At 40.4% G+C, this 24,421-nt stretch overlaps 2 protein-coding genes and 1 long non-coding RNA gene across 16 annotated transcripts in view; 1 reads left to right on the plus strand and 2 right to left on the minus strand.

Moving 5' to 3' along the window:
* The window catches only part of Mkln1 (muskelin 1), a 175,005-nt gene extending 173,255 nt beyond the window's left edge, over positions 1-1,750 (minus strand). For 2 of the 3 annotated variants that reach the window (XM_087204419.1, XM_013076486.3), the window contains exon 1: positions 1,209-1,487. In XM_087204419.1, the coding sequence (XP_087060545.1) occupies positions 1,209-1,306 (98 nt within the window). In that variant the 5' untranslated portion in view covers positions 1,307-1,487. Of the gene's footprint in view, positions 1-1,208; positions 1,488-1,731 lie in introns of those variants that run through there. The other variant, XM_087204420.1, reaches the window with a different exon arrangement.
* Positions 1,391-24,421, plus strand: part of LOC106010382 (uncharacterized) — a 61,137-nt gene continuing 38,106 nt past the window's right edge. For all 6 annotated transcript variants that reach the window (XR_015448628.1, XR_015448625.1, XR_015448629.1 and 3 more), the window contains exons 1-2: positions 1,391-1,570; positions 5,055-5,127. This is a non-coding gene — a long non-coding RNA (uncharacterized LOC106010382). The remainder of the gene's footprint in view (positions 1,571-5,054; positions 5,128-24,421) is intronic.
* The window catches only part of LOC147829602 (uncharacterized), a 59,871-nt gene continuing 42,740 nt past the window's right edge, over positions 7,291-24,421 (minus strand). Inside the window, exons 4-8 of one of the 7 annotated variants that reach the window (XR_015448610.1) lie at positions 20,294-20,455; positions 19,368-19,495; positions 18,500-18,537; positions 17,642-17,744; positions 7,291-7,462 (exon numbers count right to left, since the gene is read on the minus strand). Coding sequence is in view for 4 of the 7 variants with exons in the window: in XM_087204422.1 (XP_087060548.1) it covers positions 7,321-7,462; positions 19,368-19,495; positions 20,294-20,455 (432 nt within the window). In the remaining 3 variants the exon portion in view is untranslated. Of the gene's footprint in view, positions 7,463-17,641; positions 18,538-19,367; positions 19,496-20,293; positions 20,456-24,421 lie in introns of all 7 variants that reach the window. The other 6 variants (XR_015448609.1, XR_015448608.1, XM_087204425.1 and 3 more) reach the window with 6 other exon arrangements.

Below are 24,421 nucleotides of genomic sequence, written 5' to 3' on the forward strand. Positions count from 1 at the left end.
TTACAGCTCTTTTTTAAAATTCTTGACTGATTTGACTATAGAATCAAATTGTGGGAAATGTGAAGAATTTTTTACATATATGTGGAAAACCATGAGTATGCTTCATAGATCTAGACATTTTACTTATTACATTCATCTCAAAATACCCAGATTTGCTTGCTTTGTTCAGAAAACCATCTATGAGCCTGTGAGATAGATGATGGTACGTAGGACAACTAGAACTTTTCTTCAGGATTTGCATAGATCTTAAACCTTTACTAAGCAGTTATTGATCTGCATGTAAAACTTAAGTTAGATCTGCTCCTCTCAAAAATAAACTAAATAAAATTTGCTATAAAAACACATAGGATAATAAAGCAAAAGAAGTCTCTTTTAATACCTAAATCAAGGATTCAGAGCAAACCGATGTTAGAAGTCAAATTCATTTTAAAGCCAGACTTCACTAGTCATATTTGAGTTTCTGGATTGTGAAACTGCTCTAAGTCTCTACAAATCCACCTTCTCATTAGCCCTAGTAGAATGCAATTCTTCCGTAATGTTCTTCCTTCTTCCATAATATCGCGTCCCCCCCGCCCACAAATTCCAACCAAAAAAGATACCTTACAGCTTCATACCCCTGCCAGGATGCAGATGGATCCACAACTTCTCAAGCCCCCTGACTTTTCACCACTTCTCTAGAGCTGATCATTTTTTTTTTTGAGCTGATCATTTTTTAAGGTCCCCCTCCTCAAGAGCTCCCCAGATTTGCAGTCGGTCCCAGCAGCGACCTACCCAGAGGTCCCCACCCCCCGGCGCCGGCCCCCTCTAAGCCACTAGCAGTCGTGCCCAGTTTGCCCGCCGGCCGGCCCCCGAAAGCGCCGACCCCCGCCCCACCCCATCCCACGCCCCAGCGCCGCCCGGCCCCCAAGCTCGCCTCCAACTCAACCCCAAATCCGGGCCAGAGCAACTGCCAGCTCCCGCATCTCCCGCGCCCTCCTGGGACCGCCCCGCACCTCGCCGCTTCCCGGAGCCCTCCGCGAGCACCCTGGCGCCTTCCGAGGCGGGGGCGGGCGGCGCTTTCCGCGGCTGGACCGCGAATCCAGAGGCCGCGCGTCCCCCTCGCAGGCCCCGCCTGGGCCTCTTGCCTCAGCGACCCTCCACAGCAACCCTGGCCCAGCTGTGCCTCCTCCGAAGAGCTGGGCAGCGCGAGCCCAAGCTCCGGCACTTACTCGGGAAGGTAGGTAGAGGAGAAGGAGCTCCACTTGTGTAGCGCGTAGGGCAGAAGCCGGCACTCGGGCACCGCAGCGACAGCCCCGCCAGCCGCCATCTTGTCAGCCCCGTAGCGGCAGCCACCGACCGCTGGCCGCGCCGGGAGGCGGGAAAGGGGTGTGGCTTTCTCTTAAAGAGGCCGCGTCCCTCGTCGCGGCCTCCGCAGCGCAGGACCAAAGACCTGCGACTGCAGTCCCATTTAGAGTTTCCCACGCTGCTCGGGCCTTGCTGTCTGACTGAAACTTGGTCTGGGATATGATCGCTTGCGGTCTCTTCTGTGAAGCCTGGAAAGGAGAGACTCGAAGACTTTCTTATAGCAGAGGTAAAGACAAAGCGAAGACTGGTATGAAAAGAAACAAATTGTAGTTATGGACCAGAAAGGGAAAATGAGAACAATCTGAAAAGAGATGCCTTTACGACTTTGGAAAGCACGGTCCTAACCAGTTTATAAATGTCTTAAGGAATTAGAGTGCAATTGCTTACGTTCTTTTTCTTCTGGAGTTGTCCTGGGAGAAAAAAGCGTCTGTGTTACGCGTTCCAGGATCAGATGGAGACAGGAAAAGGAAATGCTAGTGTATCCGTTCTGTTTCCAGTCTGTGAAACATTTCTTCACTGTAAACATTTCTTGTGAGCCTCTGCTGATAATCTTGGGGTATTGAAAAAAACCCTTAGGGTTGGGAGCTGTGTGTCTCTTTCCCAGTTGTTGCTGCCCACTGCTAATTCTGTCAGAAATGTAGCCCAAAATTCAGTAAGAGAGCCAGAGAGACATCAATTCCTTCTTCAGAGAAGGAATAGAGAACCCTTGGGTTCTAACCACATATGGGCACCATTCTAGCTTATCCAAAAAAAGAAAAATCACTTGGTCTAAATTATGTGGCAACTTTAGATGATGTTTCCATCGAGAACCTGTCAGGGTTCCTTGGCTTAACCACTGCAGTTACCAAAGTAATTGTCACTCATTGTCTAAGGGCTTAGACTCTGAAAACCTGGATGGTATCAGCTGATGGATGGGAAAATTCAAACAAAGAGTTTCTCAGTAAATGACCAGATGCATCAATAATTGTATTCTCCATTATGACCATAATCTGCCCCAGACTCACTCCAGTCCCAATTTAATCGTGGCCTCCATCAGGACATCAGATCAAGAACACGAGATAGAAAGGCCATAGCGTGTTAACTTTTAAGATTACCTGGGCTATGTGTGCTGTGCCCTGTTGGAAAAGGCTTCCATCCTTGAGGCCATGAGCTGAGGAACCTATTGGGTCTATGGGAAAGGGAACAGGTGAATCCCAGAGATAATCCATGGTTATCTTTGGGGAAAAGAGATAACTTAAAGAGGAAAGGGTTAAGATGGAAACTCACTCCAGTTAGTGTGGGGCTCAACATTTGCTAGTGCCACCTCTTACCTTAATATTAATAAGTTCCCATTTTTTTCCAGACATAAAGTTGTTTCCTGAGCACCTAAAAAACACATATAAGGATCATTGTGGTGCACATTTGTAATCCCATCTACAGAGGAGGCTTAGGTGGGAGGTTCTCAAATTCAAGGCCAGCCTGGGCAACTTAGATCCTGTCTCAGAATAAAACAGCAAAAGGACTGGGGCACAGGGAGTATAACTCAATGATAGAGCATTTGTCTAATACATGGCTAGGCCCTGGATTTAATTCCCAGCACCTAGGAAAAACATTAAAAATAATATATAATTTCTTCCTAAATTTAAAACTTTTCGATGTCTTTGTGCTCTCTTCTAAACTGCTAAAGCACTTAATAGATGCCCTTCACTACCAGCTTTATCTCTCCAACTTTCTTTCTTTTTCTCATCAGCACTTTACTCCAGCAACACCAAATAGCATGTGGGATTGTTGCCTTTATGTCCTTTGTTCTCTCCCTCGGGGGCTTAGTCTAAACCAGCCCTGGAATATTTTCCCTATACTTCACCTGGCTAACTCTTACTTATTCTTCAGATTTTTTTTTAATTGAAATATCTTTCCTCATCACCTATTTTGAAGTTAGATAACATTTTCTGCATTTTCCTTAGCATCTTGAGTTCCCCCTCCTTAGCTTAACAAGCATCATAATATGTTTTAATTTCCTCATGTCTTTCTTCCTAAAAGTTAACTCCCATAAAAATGAGTCATACATACCCACTTCACAGTTACATTTCTTACAGTCTCTATGCATAGTAGATGCTCAATAAATATTTATTTGAGAATGAATGAATGGTGTTAAAAGAGAACTTGAACTAGAGACATATGTTGCAAGGGAAAAGAATGCCAAAATTTGGGCCGGGGATTTAGCCCAATGGTTCCAGCACCTGCCTTGCAAGCGCAAGGTCCTGAGTTCAATCCCCAGTACCAAAAAAAAAAAAAAAAGAATGCCAAAACTTCTCAGACTGCAAATAGGTATCTCTCAGTTTTGATTGTCATGCAGAGTGTACAAACCAGGATAGAATGGCTTTCCTACAGTACAAATTTCACAAATGTAAAATAATGTACATTTGTGTGTGATGGTGCTTCCCTGCATTCCGGAAGGCTGAGGCAGGAGGATCACAAGCTCGAGTCCATAAATGTATAATAGGTAATGTGAAATAGGAAGAAAAGGGGCAAAGGGGAAGGAAGTGGGAGGGCTAGGGGAAAGGATAGAAGGGAATGGGATTAATATGAGAAAATGGAAAAATAGGAACAAAATCTTTGTAAATAGGGAGGACTGGAGAGGTTGAAGGGAGGGCTGGCCAAGGGTGAAAAATAAGAACCAAGAGAGACTATGTAAAGGTGCAAATTTCCAATGATGAATGTCATTATATTGTATACCTAAAATGTACCAATTATTAGAATGAATAATCGATAATGTAAAATAGGAAGAAAAGGTCCAAAGGGGTAGGGGTAGTGGGAGGGGCAGGGGAAAGGAAAGAAGGGAAAGGAAAAAATGATGAGAAATGGAAATAAAGTCTTTGTAAATAGGGAAGGGTGGAGGGCGTGAAGGGAGGGCTAGGAATGGGGAAAAAATAAGAACCAAGATGCATTATGTAAAGGTACAATTCCCAATGAGAAATGTAATTGTGTTGTATACCTACAATGTACCAATAAAAGAATTTAATACAAAAAAAAAACTAAGTTCGAGTCCAGCCTGTGCAATTTAGCAATTTAAAGAGATGCTGTTTCAAAGTAAAAAACAAAAAAGCCTGAGGATGTAGCTCAGTGGGAAGATTCTGAATTCAATCCCAGTATTGCAAATAATAACAACAAGAATAATAATAATACAAAGCATTCCTATGTTAACATAAATACAGACATATATTATGATACTGAGCCTAAAATCTATATAATTGTTAAGATAAAATGTAAATGGACTTCAATGTCTGGAGGAGGCTGCAAGAGCTCTAGTGGTATGAACCTATGGCACATGTGCTGAACTGGGCTGTTTGTTATCATTGAAAGCTCTACAAGGTTTGCCACTACGGATGCTACACCCTCAGATCTCCTATAGGTACCTTTCTCTGCCTTTGGGACCTCACTTTAGGTGATGGAGTGTATTGTAAGGATACACCAGGATGGCCTGAAAACTGACAGTAGCCATATAGCCTTTCTAGTGCCTTTGCACTTCAATGATAGGGATATATTGATGGTCTTATGGAAATTATGAGGATCACTGATGGATTATCACTTTTTAGAGATCAATACCAAATACAACAGCTCTAGCAACCCAGTCATCTTATCATTCCCTAGAGGCCTTTTTAGTATGTTTCTCATATTAAATACTTCCCAGAAAGAGTAACTGATTGTTTTGGGGATTTTGCTATCTACAGTTTCTTGCTGCAGTGAAGAATTATTGAAAAGCCAGACCCTGTCCTAGATGCTAGGAAGATAGGAGCTAAGCAGGTAAGCCTACTTTATGGAACTTACATCCTGGTGGAACAACATATAATAAGTCAACTAGGTAATTTTAGTCTGTGGTAAATGCTAAAAGAGACTAAACCAGAGTAATTTTTAGATTGAGTGGTAAAGAAAGCTTCTCTAAAAAGGTAATGTTTGAGCTAATACCTACCTGTACAGTGAAAAAGAGACAGCATGGATTAAGAAACATTCCAGGCCAAGTTTGGGACTCTTGACAGATACAATGATTTATCCAAGGAGATACAGCTAGTCAGTGATAAAGCCAGAATCTCTTTGGTTCTAAAACTGAACTTGTTTGATAACACTACATTTCTTCTCAAATGAGCCAATATATGGAAGAGATTTAGTAACTGGAAAGTACTATTCAAAGATAAGATAGTGTTCAATAACAATAATAATAAAAAAGAGCAAAACACAGCTGAAGTTATTTATTTATTTTGGTGGGATACAACAATTGACTAAGGGCAAAAAGTGTGGTTTTTATTATTAGGGAAGGGATTTCATGGTTGTTATGCTTATTAGTTCACACACTGCTATAACAAAATTCCTGAGACAGGATAATTTATAAAGAGCAGAAATTTATTTCACACAGTTCTGGAGGCTAGCAGTTCACCATCTAGGTAAAAATAGGTTCAGTGTTGGTGAGGGTCCAGACTTTCTGCTTCCAGAGATGGTACCTTGTTGCTACATCTTCCAGAGGAGAGGGGTGCTATGTCTTCACATGGCTAAAGAAGTGGAAAGGTAAAAAGGAACCTAGCTGGTTCCCTCCAGCCTTTTTATAAAAGTACTAATACACTCATGACAGTGGAGCCTCCAGAGCTTAACTGTCCCCTAAGGACCCTACCTCTTAATACTGTTGCATTGAAACTAAGTTTCAGCATGAGTCATGGAGGGGATGCAAACATTCAAACCATAGCAAAGGATTAAAAACACTCAAAATAGGCCAGAATAAATTCATAGCTCTGTACATGATTGGTTAAGACAACACTCATAATTCGTTGGCCACGGGGAAAAAAGCTTCAGACATAAGAGTCTGTAAAGGTCTTGCCTTCTCTTACCGGGATCACTCAAAGGTTATGAACTCTTTGACAGTTTTGGATAGGCAGGACAGCTGAAGCACAACACAGCATCCAATGTGCCCCTTTACATAGTATTATTCAATTGTTGAGGAAACTAATACTCAAAAACATTAGCCATCATGTATACAACTGAGCTCTTTGAAGATCTGAATTTAGAATCCAAATTCTAATTGAGTCACTTTTTTTTCTAAAGTTCTTAATGTAAAATTTGTGAGAACTACATCTACATTCTTCTTTTTTTTTTTTTTTTTGGTACTGGGGATCGAACTCGGGTCCTTGCTCTTGTGGGGTAGGCACCAGAACCACTGAGCTAAATCCCTGGTCCTACATTATTCTTCTTTAAATCCGCCTAATGGAGAGTAGATACTCAAGAAATGTTTCCTAAATTGAATATCTTATTTCCTCCTGAATTTCTTTCTCACATATTCATAGTTGTGTTTTAAACTGTATAAATATATACATATAGAGAGAGAGAGAAAGAGACAGGGGGATAGGGGCAATTGCTTAAGGATCATCTGTAAATCAGCAGAAAACTGCCAGAATTATGGCAATGTGGACTATTGGTCCATTTTTTGGTCAGTAAATGAAGAAAATCACCAGGGGGATTAGATAAGTGAACCTGCCCCACTATAAGTCCCACTGAATTTTTCTTGCATACCAAGAATTTACATGTATTAACTTTCACAATAGCCCCCAAAGTAAACTAAGACTCTTGGAGGTAAAGATTCAACAGCTCATATATACCCTGACTATTGTAAAATTCCCAGTTGTCCTAATATCACCCCAGGACCCAGGGTGCAGAAAACCAAAAGAAGGAATCTCTAATAAATGACTAAAACTTACAGTTCTGCCTCAATCTCATGGTTCCTATATTAATTCACTGCAACCTTGTTATTGTTGTTTGAGGTTGTTTTGTTTTGCTTTGTTGTTTGTAGTGCTAGGGATTGAACCCAGAGCCTAATGCTTGCTAAGCAAGTGCATTACCACTGAGCTACATTCCCAGCCCCATTGACATTATTCTCTTTAAGCATAACATTGCCAAAAAGAACAAAGAAAAAAGAAACCAATGTTTTGTTTGCTGAGTAAAGGAATATCCCGTTTATTTTCTGTGACAAAGGAATTTCAGCCCTACCACAATAGGGCCGTTGCCCAAGTCATAGGTGCACACTGAGACCAGCCTCAGGTATGAAGCTGAGGTCTGTCTTCTCCCAGGAGGTGGCAGCAGCTGCAGTCTCGGCCTGCTGGAGAAATCACACAGAATTCATTTGTTTTTCTTTTGGCATCCAAACCTAGAAATTCCTAGTTCCAAAGACAACTTTATCCCTTCCTTGGTTTGCTGGGCTCGGTTGGAGCCAGGGCGCAGGGAGTGCAGGAGCTGGCAGTGATTCTTCTTGTAAGTGGAACTTATTAAGTGCCTAGTTTTTTTTGTAAACATTTTGGTCTGGGCTGTGACCTTGAAGCATGTGTGAAGGAGGACCAGGAAGTCTTTGACCAGGGAAAAAGTGCTTCAAAAGGAAACAAACAGTAACCAAAATGCATTCACACCAGCATAAATACAGAGGATACCAGCTCACAGTTGGGTGCTACATGAAGAATATAGATTCTAGACCTGTCCTTCCCACTATTAGACAGCTGACCTTATCACCGAACCTGTTAGAGCTGCAGTTTCTTCATCTACCCAGTATGAACTAGGTCAGTGATGGTGAACCTTTTAGAGATGAGTGCCCAAACTGCAACCTAAAAACCCACTTATTTATCACAAAATACCACACTGCAATTAAACCTGAATACTGAGGTTTTAATGTAGAAAAAACAACTCATACATTAACATCTTTTGTCTTAAAAGGAAAACAACATGCTTGTCACCACTGGACTAGGTGATCTTGAAGCATCTCCTAATCCTTTTGAGTTACTACACCTTTATTTTCTGAATTAAATGGGAGTGGCTCTTGACTCTTTCTGAATTTAAAAAATCTCAGACACAACAGAGTGCTACTGGTTCCAAGTTAATCCCAGTTGAGCACATATCCTGGTTTGTCAGACACTGCCAGCTGCCTAACAGGTGGGCAGAAATCCCAGGAAACGTCTGGACACCACACAGTTATGGATGAACTGTCAACTGCTAGGAGTTGCTTTGCAAATTACCACATCTAAATGAAGCTGACAAAATGATATTTCAAAAAGGCAGTTAACACTGATTCCTAGTGTTTGGAACCAAAAGTCCTTTAGGAAAGAGTGAAATTAGCTCAGAAAGAGAGTATCTCAGCTCTCTGTATAGAAATGTTTGAGCTTAAAGAGATTCTTAAATCAGGATCTTTCCATGCTTTTCTCCCATCTACACAACCAGGGTCAGCCTGGTATGTGTGAAAGGGGTTTCTCTCATTTTCCTGCTGCTTCATCTTGCTTATTCCAATTCATGTTGCTGATTGGTTAAATTTCCACCACTTCATTCAGCAAACACTTACTGGGCACCTCCTATGTGTCAGGTGTAGGGGATACATCTGGCTATTAAGGCGCTCATAAGCAGTCCAATCTTAAATGAATTAATGCACATTCAGAAAGGGTTAGCATATAAAATAAAATACTAGTGGTGACAGTAGTATTAGCTCTATAGGGACACAGGCCAAATATCATACTTCCTAGTGACAGCTGTCCCTAGATTATAGCAGAATCACAAAGATAATTCCATACTCCTATTAAGTATTGGTTCCTGTGGGTCTGTTAAAGCAACTCCATTTTTCTTCCTGTTTCACACAAAAGGCATTAGAATCTCTTCTGGATGAGGAGTATTGGCTCCAGAATGCTACTGTAAATAGAAATACATATATGTTACCTGTCATGAAAGGAGCAGGCTGATTTGGGACAGCTTCTTCCTCTACCTATTCCCAACGAGACTATCAGAACAGGGGACAAGGAGAGCTTGGTGACAACAAATTCTAGATGATTCCACACTAGAAAGAAGAACCTAGAGGGGTAGGTCAAAGAGCAAAGTGGGTAGAGGGGGCTGTCTAGGATAACAAGGGATGAGTCCAACAATAGACTGCAGCAAAAAAGCTGAAAAGAAGCAAATTATGAGCTAGGCATGGTGCCACATGCCTGTAATCCTAGTACACTGGGAAGCTGAAGCAGGAGGATCACAAGTTTTGAGTTCTATGAGCACGTCTCAGCAACTTAGTGACTTAGCAAGACCAAGGGTTTTTTCTGTTTGTTTGTTTGTTTAAAGGTCTGGGGATGTAACTCTCTTTGAAAGCCCTAGATTCGATCTCCAGTACCAAGGACAAAAAAAAAGAAAAGAAGAGGCAAACTGTGTTTCTTGGTTCCTCCATGTTATGGCTTGCATCTAGATATCCCCCCAAAGCCCCATGCAGTCATAAGTGGGGCTTTTTCAGAGGTGGCTGGATCTAGAGTGTGTGACACTGGAATTGATTGATGGTGCAATGCTAGGATCAAGGGCACTAGGATTAAGGGTGTGAGTGCTACCCACCCTAAGTAGCCTGGATAAGATAAAAGAGGCAGAAAAATGATGTTAAGGTCTCTTGCTTGTTTTGCTGGCTTCTGCCTGCCATGAACTGTTTCTCCTCTGCAATGCCCCTCTGCCAGGCCACCCTCCCTTGGAGCCAGCTGATTATGGACTGAAACTTCTACAAACGGAGCTAAATGAACCATTTTCCTTTTAACTTGGGGTGTCAAATATTTTGTCTTAACAACAAGAAAAATAACTAAGACACTCCACATCCCAGATCAGTCCAAGGTCAACTGAAATTTGCCATCAAAAAGACAGATTTGTCTAATAATGTTGAAATCTAGTTCAATCATTTCTCAAATGCAAATTTTTATAGAGGACTTTCATATCATACTGATCATTTTGTTTTCTTCTTGTATCTCTTCAAACAAGCTCAAAATGATCTCGTTTTCACCCCAACTCTACAGTTTACAGCTAGTTACTAAATACATAGCACAAAGGCTGAGACTCTCTGACCTTTGACTTAATTTCACCCAACTTAATATTCAGGTCACTGCTTTGATGGGCCAAAAAATAGCCAGCATTATAAATGGATTCTCTGTGAGCACATTTAAAGTGAAGCCTGGAAGCAGTAGTTCCCACCCCTGGTTGCATGTTGCATGTTGGAATCACCTGTGGAACTTTTAAGATTTTTTTTTTTTTTTCCACACCACACCCTAAACCAATTACCTGTTAGGGGTGGGGCCTAGGCAGCAATATATTTTTTAAGAACCTCAAAAGATGTGTGTGTGTGCCACCAAGTTGAGAACTGCCCCCAGTTAGGTCACGATAATGAAGAGGCAGGAAGCTGCTACACCTCTTGCATTAGGAATTCCCCCTGAGAAGTAGACATCAAGAAACCTGATCCTGCAGAGGCAATCAGCTTGGACAACCATGCTGAAAGGTATTGACTTTCCCACCTCATGCACCAGGTCTACAGTTATGTAAAGAGCCAGGTGAACAGTAAGTAGCTCATCAGTGTTTCAAGAGAAAACAGGTGATGGTAGTATAAATCTCATTCTCAAGAGATCTCATGTCTATCTTACAGTCAACCAGCAATGCTATTTTTAAAAAGCCTCCAAACCACTCAGTCTTTACATCTCCTCATTTACCCATTTTTCTCGTCCCCTTCCTCTCTTTTCTTACCTGGCTGTCTCCTTTGCCTGCTCTCCCACCCAATCACTGTCAGTCTATCTTACTTCACTTATCCCTTGTGTCTCGCTACCATCTGGGCCTCCCTGTTTTCTCTATGTGTCTGTCTCATTTTCTTTTACTGAGCTCCTTAAATAGCTACTATAGAAAAGAAAAAAGCATTGCCAGATTTTATAACTGAAATATTTTGTTGTTGCTGCGCACAGTGATACATACCTATATGTCATTCCAGCTACTCAGGACCTGAGGCAGGAGAAGTCTTAAGTTCAAAGCTAGCCTGAGCAAACTAGAGAGGCCTTATCTCAAAAAATAGAAGGGGCTGTGGATGTAACTCAGTGTAACTCAGTGAAATGCCCCTGAGTTTCATCCCAGTTCAATTAAAAAAAGTGTATATATAAATATATATGTTAATTTTAAAACCAAGTAAGTATTAATCATATATTTCTCCAAAGACCAAAAAAAAACCTTGCTTATAGTTAACACTCCTTAAACACTCACTATATTAATTGCTTTTAATAGAACTATTCATGTAGTTCATTGACCCTCAATAGTAAAATCGTTCTCTGTTCAATAATCCTGACAACAGCAGCTGACATCAATGTAAAAAGAGAAACAAGCCAAAAACAGTAGTTGAGTGTATACACCCTGAATTGCATATTCAGTTGCAAAATCATCATCGTTATTATTGTAATTACAGAGGGGAGGTATTTCAATAATTGTTCAAAGTGTCTTCTAGAGGAAATAACTAAATCAAGGCCAGCTGTCACAAACCAATCTACAATAATGATCCCCGTATGTGCATCTTCAGTATTCATAGCAACTCTACAATAACAAATTTGTGCATTCATCTAATGTCCCTAAACAACCTAAAAAATAATAAACCTATGATCAGAGCTGATGTCTGACTTGGGTCGTTGACCTGTGTTTTTAAACAGTGTCCCTGAATAACCTTAGCATTACAAATTGCCAAACAAAAATTACTCCATCAATACAATAACAAGTGAGAGTGGGTGTCCCAGGACCCACCTGAAACATGATGACAATAAATCTAGGTACCTGGGGAGAGTGGAAGCCAGCTAGATCAGCAGACAACTAAAAATTTAAAAGAACATGCACAAAGATAGACATGCTTTATTAAATTAAAAATTATAAACAAACATGAACTGTAGACGCCTTGTTTTTAGTTTACTCATGAAATCAGCCAAAAGTATTTGAGATTTTTCTCTCCCCAAGATACAGCTGTGAAATGACTAATAGGAATTAAGTGAGCCTGCACCAGGAACTGAATGTGCCACTTCACTGAGAACAAAAAATGCTCCCCTGATAGAGGCTGTCCTCACAGATTAATACATTGGGTACTTGAAAAAGGACCAGCCAGGCATGAATATGCTGCATTTGTAAAGAGCTAGAATTATCCAAGCACCTTTGCAGATTTTCCCTGTATCTCAGCACCTTTGAATCATGGTTATAACTTTAATTGCATGTTCCTAAAGAAACTCCAGAGAGAGGGAAAGAAAGAAGGCAAGAGAAAATTTCTTATCATGATTTTTCCCTTCCCAGGCCAGTTTGGCTTTCCAAATAGGAGTCTTGCCGAAGGCTGGGCCTGAGCCATGTGAGAAGGGTGAATGATCCAAGATTGCTTAATGCATTTGCTGCCCTCTTGCAGCCTTTCTCAGTTCTAAAACTGGTTGCAGTGGGTTAGTATCATTTACAGATTTGCATCCCCAGCTAAAAATATTTTAACTCATATGAAACCTTAGCAGCTTCAGTAATTAAAATAGCTTTTCTACAAAAGTATGAAAAGGGGCAAGATTGATGTATTAAAAATTGTTTCAAGGGACAGTCTGCATGGTTTCTTGTTGCCTTTATTGCTGTAAAAGTAAGACATGATCATAATAAAAGTATATTGACACCCAGGGATAGTGTTGCTTGCCTGTAATTCCAACTACTTGGACTGAGGCAAGAGTGTTGCAAGTTCAAGGACAGCCTGGGCAACATACTGAGGCTCTGTTTCAGAGTAAAAAATAAAAACGGCTGGGGATGTAGCTCGGTAGTAAAGACTTTACCTAGTATGCACAAGGCCCAGAGTTCAATCCTAAGCACAGAAAAAAACAGCACACCCAAAAAACAAAACAAAACAAAAAAAAGAAACTTCAAAATGATTTACCATGGGAGAGAAAAAAGTCTTCTTCCCATTCTTTTCACAAGGTAAGCAGTCATAATCATTTCTTGTGTTTTTTCCATAAAAGGATATATGATGTATACACCATTTTTACAAAGCAGATTGTATAATATACAGTGCCTTGTACTGTATTCATTTGATAATATACTAGAAATAGTCCCATATCAGCACATGTAGAACTTTTAATCATTGGATGTCCATAAATTTATGTAACTACTGCCCAATAAATGAACATTTATATAATTTCCATTTATACCATTATTATAAACAATGTTTCCATTAATATCTTTATACATATGTCACTGGGAATTATCTGACTTACCTGTAGGATAAATCCTTTTAGTAAATTGCTGGATCATAATATATGTACATTTTAGATTGAGTTATGTTCCCAACTTGTAACCCCTCAAAAATTGCTCCAGTTTGTATTCCCATCAACAGTGTAAGTTCCACTATAACTCTGCCAAAGCTAAATTTTATTGAACTTTTAAGTTTTTGTCACACATACATTAAAATGTTAGCATGTTGTTGTGATTTGCATTTTCTAAGCACTAGTGCAGTAGAACATTTTTTCCAAATTTTGCTATTATTTTCTTTATGAAATATTTGTTTATATTCCTTGCCTCTTGTTCTGTTCATTTTTTTCTGGTAAAACCATCTCTTTGTATGAAATAAACACTTTTTCTATTGGGTTGTAAATATTTTTTTTCTATTGTGCCTTTTCTATTTTGACTTTTGCTCTGTTTGTGGTGTTATCTTGCTCTTGTCATCAGTTTGTTTTTACCATATAAAAGTTTTAAGTATTTTACACAAAATGCATTTATCAGCATTTCCCTTTATGGTTTCTGTGTTTTAAATGTTAGTTGTCTTCCATTTGAGTCTCTTTAAAGTTGTAATTTGATTTGTGTTCCAGTATGTCACATGGTACAGATTTTTTTAAAACTAGGTTTTACTGTGAAAGAGAAAACCTACAAAGTCAAGGCCATTAAGAAAAGGAAAACCCAGAGACCCCATCCTCCCATTGTCCCCCGGTTATCTGGCTGGCCTCACAGAATGGTTTATGCTCCATGGAAGGGAGCTCTGCCCCTCTTTTTGTCTCTTTTTTGTATATACAAATATAAGAGCAGTCTTATCACTGAAAGGATAAGATTTTGTTGCCAGCTGTTTACCAGAGCTGTCTGGGAAACACACATAAGCTGCCCAGCACCCTCGAGTGATACTACAAGAAGGAAAGGAAGCCAGTTGTCTCATGGGAAGCTGAGTTTGTGCACAGTTCTTCAGACAAAGAAGAAGCCCCCTACCTCAGCCCTAGCCCCCCAGACCTGTTTAATCTAGGTCATTGTCCAGGAAACCCAAGATGAGCACTGAGATTTGTTTAAAGCAGCCTACTCATTCTATCCATTAATAAGGAGTCAGATAGTAAAGATGTAATTAATTCTTTTCTCCTCTTTTTATTTTGAAAATTTTCAAACCCATAAAGGTCAAAAGAATGGTACAACAAATGCCCTTGTATCTTGTACCTGAATTCAGCAGTTGTTAACATTTTTTCACTTTTGCTTTATCCCTGTCTATAATAGACATTTTTATGCACTGAAGCATTTGAAAACAAGTTGAATACTTCAAGCTATAGTTAATAGTTCACTTAAAATAATTCAGCAAGCATCTCCTAAAAACAATATTATTTTTAGGCCTGGGAAAATTAGCAATGATTCAGTAATACACACATATTTCGAAGTTCATAAACTTCTTTAATTGCCCAAATGCTTTATATAGGCATTTTTTCCCCTTTGATCCAGGATCTTAACAAGGTCCATACATTGCATTTGATCCTCTCTCTCATGTCCAGGGTCCAGAGATCGATATTTAGAATATCTGGTGATATTTTTATTTCCATGATTAGGGGTGCTACTAACACTGTATTACATAGTTCATTTTTCTGTTTCTCTAACAAAATACTTGAGCATAAGTGTCTTTACAAAGAAAAGAGGTTTATATGATTCATAGTTTTGGAATCTCAAAGTCCAAGATCAGGTGGCCCAATCAGTTTGGCCCCTTGTGATGGCCCCCTTGGCTGCTTCACAACATGGTAGGGAAACAGAAAGGGATCCATTGTACAAAAAGGGCCAATCACAGAGGGTGGCCATGCTTTGTAACAACCAACACTTGCAAGATCTAACTGGTATCAGACAAGAACAACATTAATCCCTTTTGAGGGCCAAGCCACTAATGCCCTAGTCTTTCCACCTCTTGGTTCTGTCACTTCTCAGCATCATCACATTGTGAACCAAGCTTCCAGCAAGAGGACAAACCACATCCAGTCCATAGCAGACATCTAGTGAGTAGAAAGCGGTGATGCCTGCTAAATATCCTACAATTCACAGCCTCCATAACAAAGAATTACCTGGTCAAAAATGTCAATGCCAAGGTTGAAAAGACCCTACTATAGTCTCCAAACTTTATTGTTTGTTTTTCATGATACTGATTCTTCAGTGTCTTCTAGGCCAGTTGTTTTGTAGAATGTCCCACACTGTTAGATTTCCTGATTGTTTCTTTATGACTAGTTTTCATTTAAACTAAGGCTAACAGTATTATACAGATGAGTATAATAGTTAGCTATTACTGTATAACAAATTACCCCCCAAAATTCAATGACATAATATTAAGAACCATTGACTAAGTAGTTCTACTGACTCTGGCTTGGGTCAACTGACTTTTGAGCCACTTATGCATGCCCATGTTAAATTTGCCAGGACCTCCACTGGGATCAGTGCCCTTGGTCTATCACACTTACCAGCATAGCCTCTAGGAGAGGGAATTTCTAAAACAAAGGGGAAGCATCTACTGAGGCCTTAGGCTTAGACCTGGCAGTCTTACTTTAACAGCATTATACAGACAAAAGCATGCAACAAAGCCAGCCGCAAGTCAAATGATAGAAAAATAATCTCTACCTCCTCCTATTGCAGTCTACCAAAGTGATATTGTGAACCTCTCATCAAATACAGTGTCAGGTCATCCCATTATTAGTGAGTGATGGTAAAGTGTGACACTTGGTTAAATGGTACGTGGCCTCTCTTTTGGAACACTCTACCTTTTATGTACTTGGGAATACTATGGTGCACTGTCAATCCTTTTCCCCATTGTATTGGTTTCTCAGGGCTGTGGTAACAAAGTACTCACAAAATGGATGGTTTAAAACTATAAAAATTAGGACAGGGGATTTAGCTCAGTGGTGCCGCCACCTGACTCAAGTGCAAGGTCCTGAGTTCGATCCCCGGTACCCCCCCAAAAAAAACTATAAAAATTAATTGTCTGGAAGTTAGAAAGAAGAAAATAGGGCTGGGGATTTAGCTCAGTGTTTTCGCCGCCTACTGCGCAAGCGCAAGGACCTGAGTTCGATCCCCGGTACCAAAAAAAAAAAAAAAAGAAAGAATAATGTGTTAGCAGGGCCATGCTCCCACTGAAACCTACAGGGGAAAATCCTGCATTGCCTTTCCACTTCCAGTAGACCTTAGAATTCCATGCCTCACAGCTGCAGCACTTCAGTTCATCCTTAGCCTTCATGTGGCATTCTCCACGTATGTCTGAGTCTTCATATGGCCATCTTAGAATAAGGGTACCAGTCATATTGGATTGAACCCTCCATACTCCAGTATGATCTCATCTTAATTACACCTGCATCAACCGTTTCCTGATAAAAGCACATTCTGGGAACTAGGACTTCAACTTTTTTAGGAGGATTAATTCAACCCCTAACTCCTATCACCTTTCATTCAGTGGTTTTACCTTCCACTGTATCTTATCATCCAAGGTATTTATTACCTTGGGATTAAACAGGAGTGTTTTCCTTAAGCTTCATCTTTTCTTCAGCTTTTATTAGCTGGCATAAGAAGGTAAAGAAGGCTTTTTCCTATTTCTCCTCCTTTCTTCTCTCCCCCTATTTTTAAAATAATTTGAGTACAGTGGTACCTTGGTTCACGAACATCTTTGTTTGCAAACAGAGCATTTGGCAAAATTTTGTTTTTGTTTGCAAACTGTGCATCGGGTTATAAACACGACCATGGACATCTTTTCCAAAATCATAGAACAAATTAAGTTCTTAAACACAGCTACCACTGTACATGGCTTTACCACTGTACATGGCTTTTGCTCTGTGGAATTTTTTATTTGCTTGGGCTTTTGCTTTTTACTCTTTGAGATAGGATCTTGCTATGTAGCCCAGACTGGCCTCAAACTCACTCACGGTGATCCTCCTGCCTCAGCTTCCTGAGTACTGGGATTACAGAAATCCACCACCACGCTTGGCTGGCTTTTGCTTTGCATACAACCATCTTTTTGTTTGTTTGTTTGTTGCAGTGTTAGGAATCACATCCGGGGTCTTCTCATACATGCTAAGCAATCATTCTACCACGGAGCTCTATACCCCAGCTCCACAACTATCATTTTTATACAACATACAAACAAAATTCTTCTGACCAAATTGCCTCAAACTTGACTAGTGGGGCTCTTAGTAAAATAAAACATAAATATGTTTAAAACTTTTAAAAGATTAAAACAATTTTTAATGTAATTACTCTAATCACTCACCTCTGCAGGACCTATTTCTGTCATCCAGCTAAATCAGGGCTCTTGTGTTTCTCTCTGGAGAGGATATGTGATTGTTCCCTGGGGATAAGTCTCACTTTCGTTCCTAAAGTATAGCCATAATGAAAACTGTCATTTATTGAGTACTCTGCTTTACATATATTTATTAGTAATTGTTGCAGCAATCCTGTACATAAGTAGTGTTGCCACATATTAAAGATGAGAAATCTGAGACTTAAAATGTGATACTGAAAAAAGCATGGACTTTGGAAACTGATGGTTTGAATCCAGACTATTGCCTATTAGGTATGTGATTTGGGCCTCTGTGGGTCTTGGTTTGTTTGTCTGCACTATAGCAATCATGATACTTACCTCACAGGTTGAGCCTAGCAGCTTGCCTGACCTAGAACAGGTATTATTTGTTCTCTTCTTTACCTACCCTGATAATATGTTGTGACTTCTAGGTCACACTGGATAAATCACAGCAGCAGAGTCCAGCAGCAATTACTTAGGAGTCAATCTAGCTCATTAATTCAGACTATGCTCATTAGGAATTAAAGATAGTTTGACCTAAGCTTCAGCTAAAATATCTTTGGGGGAAAAAACAATTTCTAATCAATTTCTTTAAGACCAGTATTGGGAAGAGAGATTATATCTGTTTAATTTAAGAGAATAACTTTTGGGAAGACCTTTAGCATATTACATGCACATTAGGAAGCTCATTTACAAATCTGTCTTCAAAAGAGGCCCCAACTTGGTTCACATGAAAACAATTCAATCATTCATTCCACAGATAACAGCAGGTTACATTTTTAAAATGTGTAGTCAGGGGCCAAGGATTTCGCTCAGTGGCACTGGTACCTGCCTGCCTGGCAAGCGCAAAGTCCTGAGTTCAATTCCTGGTACAAAAAAAAGGAGAAAAAATTAATCCTCCCGCCAGCTATTAGCATGCATTTTGACTTTTCTACATGAGGAACTGAGGCACAGGAACATTAAATACCTGCCCCAAACCATATAGCTATTGTGTGATATACCTAAGCTGGAGCTTGGATGGTCTATTTCTGGTGATTGATGCTTTTAAGCACCAAAGTAAGCTGCATTTCTTCCTCAAAGTAAGAGATGAGGTTTGGTATGTAGGGATTCAATCACTTAGTCACTAAAGGCTTTTAGTCAATATTTGTCACTTGGGGCTGAGGTATAGCTCAGTAGTAGAGCACTTGCCCGGCATGCATAATGCCCTGGGTTCTATCCCTAGCACTGAAAGAAAAAAAAAAAAGATTTGGCATTTACTCTGAGTGAAATGAATCTTGAATGGACAAGTGATATATGTTTTTGTTGTCCTCCTTCTAGAAATTTCCAAAGCATTTACATACTCTTGACATTTAATATGCGTCTGCTAAATTCAAAAGGATTTTAATTTATGAGAACAAAGAAAGTTTCAAATGTGTAGTTTAGAGATGATACGCTATCAATTATTATACATACAGTAATCTCTGGTTTTTAAAATCTTACAAGAATCTCTTTATTGTGTGACTCCAGCAACATCTGTGCACATGGCTATGCCTTCCTGGAGTACCAAAACAAGGTTTTGACTACAAAACTTTGTTTCCCTAATTTGAAGGGGAAAAATTATAAGAATACATCATTTATCTTCCAAGGTGATGAGTTAATGGTGCTGTCTTCTTGGGCCACAATGTGTCAGCATCCTGAATGGGACCACCACCCTTACCGTGGCTCCATGATGTCCAGTACAGCGTGATCCTGAGTCCACTGCTCTTGAGAATATCTAACAGACTTGGACTTGTGCAACTCACCCTGCTCACAAACATATAAGAGCAGTGTAAATACAGGAGCCATCTGGAGAAGAGTGGGTTGGAGAAAATTACATAGTCATCTAAGAATAATGCTAATGAGCATGATAACCACGATTTATTTAGCATTTACTGAATGTCTAGCATTGTGCTAAATGATTTACAACCATGAGCTATCTGGCGTCATCATTCTTATATTATGGGTAAGGAAACTAAAACTTAGAGGGCTTAAGTAAATAACCCAGAACACATACAGTGTGACTTAAGCATAGCTGTGCCTGTCTCCAAAGCCCATGTTCCTGCTCGTTAGTCTGTACTATCTAGGAAGATAATCTGTTACAGCATAGGAATTGTTTTTCCTTCTGGAATCTCAAAAACACTGTCTCTCTGGAGATCTAGTTCTGAATTTCCAAGTGCCTCTGTTTTTACCTTACCCTTCTCTCTCAGTGTAGCAGATACACCTTAGATGCCTCATCAGATTCTCTTGCCATCATCTAAAATCCTTAGTTGCTTATTTCATCTCAGCCACTGCTGCAGCCAACTTGCTGTGTTTGGGCCCACAGAGCCCAAACTCCTGTGACCTAGGGCTAGGGCTTATCCACCACTTTCCCAGCCTGGCCCTGCTCTGTGGCAAACAGGCTCCCTAGCAAGACACTATGAGTTTCTGGTTTCTCTACTCCTCAACCAAGATTAAAGGCCACACTACAAAGCCCTGGATGTGGGAACAGGCGACACAAGCAGAATATGAGGAAAGTAACTCCTAGTAGGGTGAATTTTGCTTATTGGGAAATAGGGAAGGCACCATGAAGATGGGTTCCTTGTGCTTCTCCCCTCAAGTACTTACCTGAGGCATGTTTTTGCCATATGGCATGCAAGGAGGTATTCTGTGTGGCCACATGCACGTACTGGTATCTCTCTGCAGATTGTTCAAGCATCCTCTGACAGTGCCTCCATCTTCCATTCCTTCTCTTTTTTTCTCACTGTCATCGCCCTGAGGTTGCAACTCCTAAATAAAGCATTAGCATTAATTCTTGGTTGTGTTCTATTTTTCTAGAAAACATAAGCTAAGTTATTCAGGTTCAATTTCTCTGGATGGAACCACTGCTTCCCCAAGTTCTTTTGACTCGAAGCCAAGCTTCCAAGAGTGTGTTCCAAAAGACAGTTATAGCTGATGATAATACTGTCAATATTATCAGTATAACTGATGGAATTTGCATTTTTCTCCTTTAAAAAGTACAGCTTGGAAGAAAATAAATATAATTAAAAGGGTCCTTGGGTGCTGAAAAGATTTTGAATCAGTAGCTCAAAATTGGCCTCATTTCTGAATCCACTCATTTCCTGACCTTTCCTTTCACGACCACTTTTCCCCTTCCTTTCCAGTCCTGCCCTGGTTTGGATCCCCATTATTATCACTTAGACTAATTGCTTCCTAATTTGTCTTTCAGTTTTCATAGTCTCCTACTCCTGATGCTACCTAAATACCACTACCATCAAGTAAATAGTCTGAAAACTGATTTTATTTTTCCCTCCCATGTTCTAAAATCTTTAGTAAACTTCTCGTTTGCCCATTGAACAATGCCTAGAGCACCTTCTAAAACTAATCTGGTGACTCTAAAATAGCAAAAGCCAGCACTCAGGCTCTCCACAAGCTGTGGCTTTAATACCAGCTAGTGTTTCTCTATTTGATTAGCTAGTCTGGGCCACTTTTCCCTAAGTATGTTTTGCACTTTTTGAAGCTGACATACCTCAGGTATTGAACTGGACAACAGCACTAGTGGGTTTTGATAACCACCACCCTCACAAGTGTCAGGATGCCTGCCACACCCATAACCCTTCCTAGGGGTTTCTAATATATAGGATATCAAATTCTGTATCAACCTATTCTGCCATTCCAAACAGAGCCATTTAGGCCAAGAGGGAGTAGCAAACCTAGGGCATCAAATCTATGCTGATAAGACAGTTTCTCTAGAAAGCTCTGCCCAAAAGCCTGTGCTTGGTTCTGAATAGCCACGCCATCAGGTCCTTCTGGGAATTACATTAAAATACATTGGAGTGAGTCAGCTATTAGCAGGGGACAGAAGCAAAGTGATACACAGAGGGGAGGAAGAAAGCTAAAGTCAGGTGGCAGCAGACACTATGAGGTAAAAGAAGCTGTGAGATAGAAAAAAGAATACAAAGTCCCAAGAACAAGGGCAGCCAAAGCCAAGAGTCCACTAATAATAGATAATCAGATATAGCAGCAGATATTTACTGCCAAAGAGCACACAGTTGCCTGACTGTATTGTGTGCTGAATCACCTTCCAGTGCCCATTGGTCATTACTTAAACTTCGATTGAGGTAACCTGAGTATATCTCTGTTCTGGAAATTAAATTTTTGCCTCAAAAATCTCTATCCAGGAAATAGGAAACTAAAGACACACTCTGCTGGGACTTTGAAAATAATGTGATGAAGACATACATATTTCCATGAATATAGGCAGGATTTGGAAAACTAAAGAAGGTACTGAGGCATCCAAGGACTAGCAACAGTGAAAGTCCAGAGCTCAAGAGAAAAGAGAAGATAGAGCTTTATCAAAGTCTATAAATATGTGGAAACGTGAGATGCTAGTTACTGCCACAACCATCCTGCAAAAGCAGGGAGAAAAGGAAAAGTATCTCAACTTCTTTTTCCTCCTACTCTTTCTACCTTCCTACTGGCAAACCCACAACAGGCCAAAGGGTAGTGGAACCTCGGTGACAGAACATATGGGGTGGCAGCCCATCAGGCACTGAGCAGGGCAGAGAAGGACACAGGACTATATAAAGCTCCCTTTCTCACCCCAAAATGTCTGCAGCCTGAATGTCAGAACCTAAGAATATTACATTATATGACAAAAAGTGTGAGTACGTTCCATATCTTGAAAAGAGAAGCCTATCCTAGGTTACTGGGGTGGGTCTTAAATGTAATCACAGCCATCTTGAAGACAGAGAAGCAGAGAGAATTTTAAGAGAGGAGAGGAGGAGCCAGTGTGACCAGGGAGACAGAGATCAGTCAAGTGGCCACAAGTTAAGGAAAGCCCGGGGCCACCAACAGCTGGAAGAAACAAAGACATGTTCTCCCCTAAAGCCTTTCAGGAGACCTAGGCCCTGCCAAAACCTTGATTTTGGACTTGTAGCCTCTGGAATTAGGAAAAAATAAAAATTCTGTTGTTTTAAGCCACCCAGTTTGTGGTAATTTGTTATAGCAGTCACAGGAAACCAACACTGACGGGTCAAATGGAAAAATAACCAGCAGAAAATCTTTTCATCTCAAATGATGTGATGATATCCCTGATCATATTAACTGGACATTCTTTTGCCTACCTCTTAGATTCCTTTTAGTACTTCTTTTGACATTACTCATATGTTTCAGATTATATGCTCCCAAATTACAGTTATTTTTACATATAATTGTCTTTTCATCCAAATAAGATTATGACATTCTCCTTAACAACAAGAACCCTGTCTCACACATCTTCAGAGCCCATAAAACTCACACAGTACTTTGAACAGAGTGGACATTTTATAATTGGTAAATTAGAAAGAAAGCTTCCATTTGTCCATCTGTAAATGGAAAATAACAATTTCCACTGACTTGCCTTTCAGAGATAATGATGGGAATGTTTCTTGGAAACAATTTCTGTACCTGTAACAGAATGATATATCTGAAACACTCATTCCTCTTGGAGCAGTTCCTTAGAAAAGAAAAATACATTTAGTTTTAGAGACCCTTCTATTCCATGTGAAGCTGAAGCTGCCGCTATTTCCCCCAAGGAGGAAAAAGCAGGAATAATTAAGAAAATATAAGGGCTGAGAATTGGTGTTTACTCAGAAACTTCAATTTATTCAATAAAAAACCAGGGCTAGAGGTGTAGCTCAGTGGCAAAATGCTTGTATAGCATACATAAGGCCCTGGATTTAATCCCCTAGTACTGCCGAAAAGAAAAAAGAAAGCAAAGCGAAGAAAACACTACTATGTTGAAATACAGCCCATAGATGCTGAGGAAATACACACAAACACACGTGTGCACACAGAATAAGTCATGGTCCCATGTAATTGTCACGCAACATGATGAATGCTTTTCATAAGAGCAAAATGCTATGGAACCAGGAAGAAAGGACTGATTAAACTCTACTGATGGGAGTTTCACTATAAAAATGTCACATTTGAGCGGGTTTTTTAGGACATAGTCAAGCAGAGGCAGTCATGAGCATTCCAGGACCAAGAGAAGTAACTTCCCCTGAGCACTTGCCAAGCAAACCACACCCTGCTCAACCCTATTGTATCCACAAAGGCCTATTTTTATTCATTATCCTCATGGCTACTTTTAAAGAGAAGAGAATCCTAACTCTTATGCATCCAGATATCTTATATGTCAAATAAAGGGGTTTATCGGGAGGGAATGTAGAGGTTGGCTTTGGGAAGTCCAAATATCCATCCAGTGGAAACTCTTACCTTTCCTGGGTGTTCACCTCATTTCTGAAAACTGAGTTAAGCTATTCTGGAAGAGTATGTGGTAGCAGGGAATTTAGAGCTCAGAGGAAGGCAGGCATGGAATGAGAGCACCCCTTGTCTCCATGACCTCAACCAGAGGCATTCTTTGCGCAAACACTCCTTGAATGGGAATGAGGGCTGAGGCCCTTTTTCTTCCCCTAGACTGACCTTCAGATCACTGGGTGCAGAGCAGCTCTGTCCTGGGTACCGCCCAGCCTCTCTCCCAGGCCAGCCCTGCCAGGCCTCTGAGACCAGCACTGTGCTGCTTATGAGTAGGAGGAAAAAACTCTTGGGAAAGCAGCCAGGAGAAAGGAAAAGACTGGCTGAAATCTACCAAGGGGCACAGGGTTCCCCATCCTCACTCTGTAGCTCCACTGCAAGAGGGGGAAGCTGAGAAACCAGAACCCCAGCCTCAGAGTCCACATCCTTTGTCCTGGTTTTCTAAAGAAGCCTCTACCT

Source organism: Heterocephalus glaber, unplaced genomic scaffold (assembly GCF_053883595.1).
Source record: "Heterocephalus glaber isolate CG9 unplaced genomic scaffold, H.glaber_assembly_v1.0 deba00000546, whole genome shotgun sequence".
Classification (NCBI taxonomy): Eukaryota; Metazoa; Chordata; class Mammalia; order Rodentia; family Bathyergidae; genus Heterocephalus; species Heterocephalus glaber.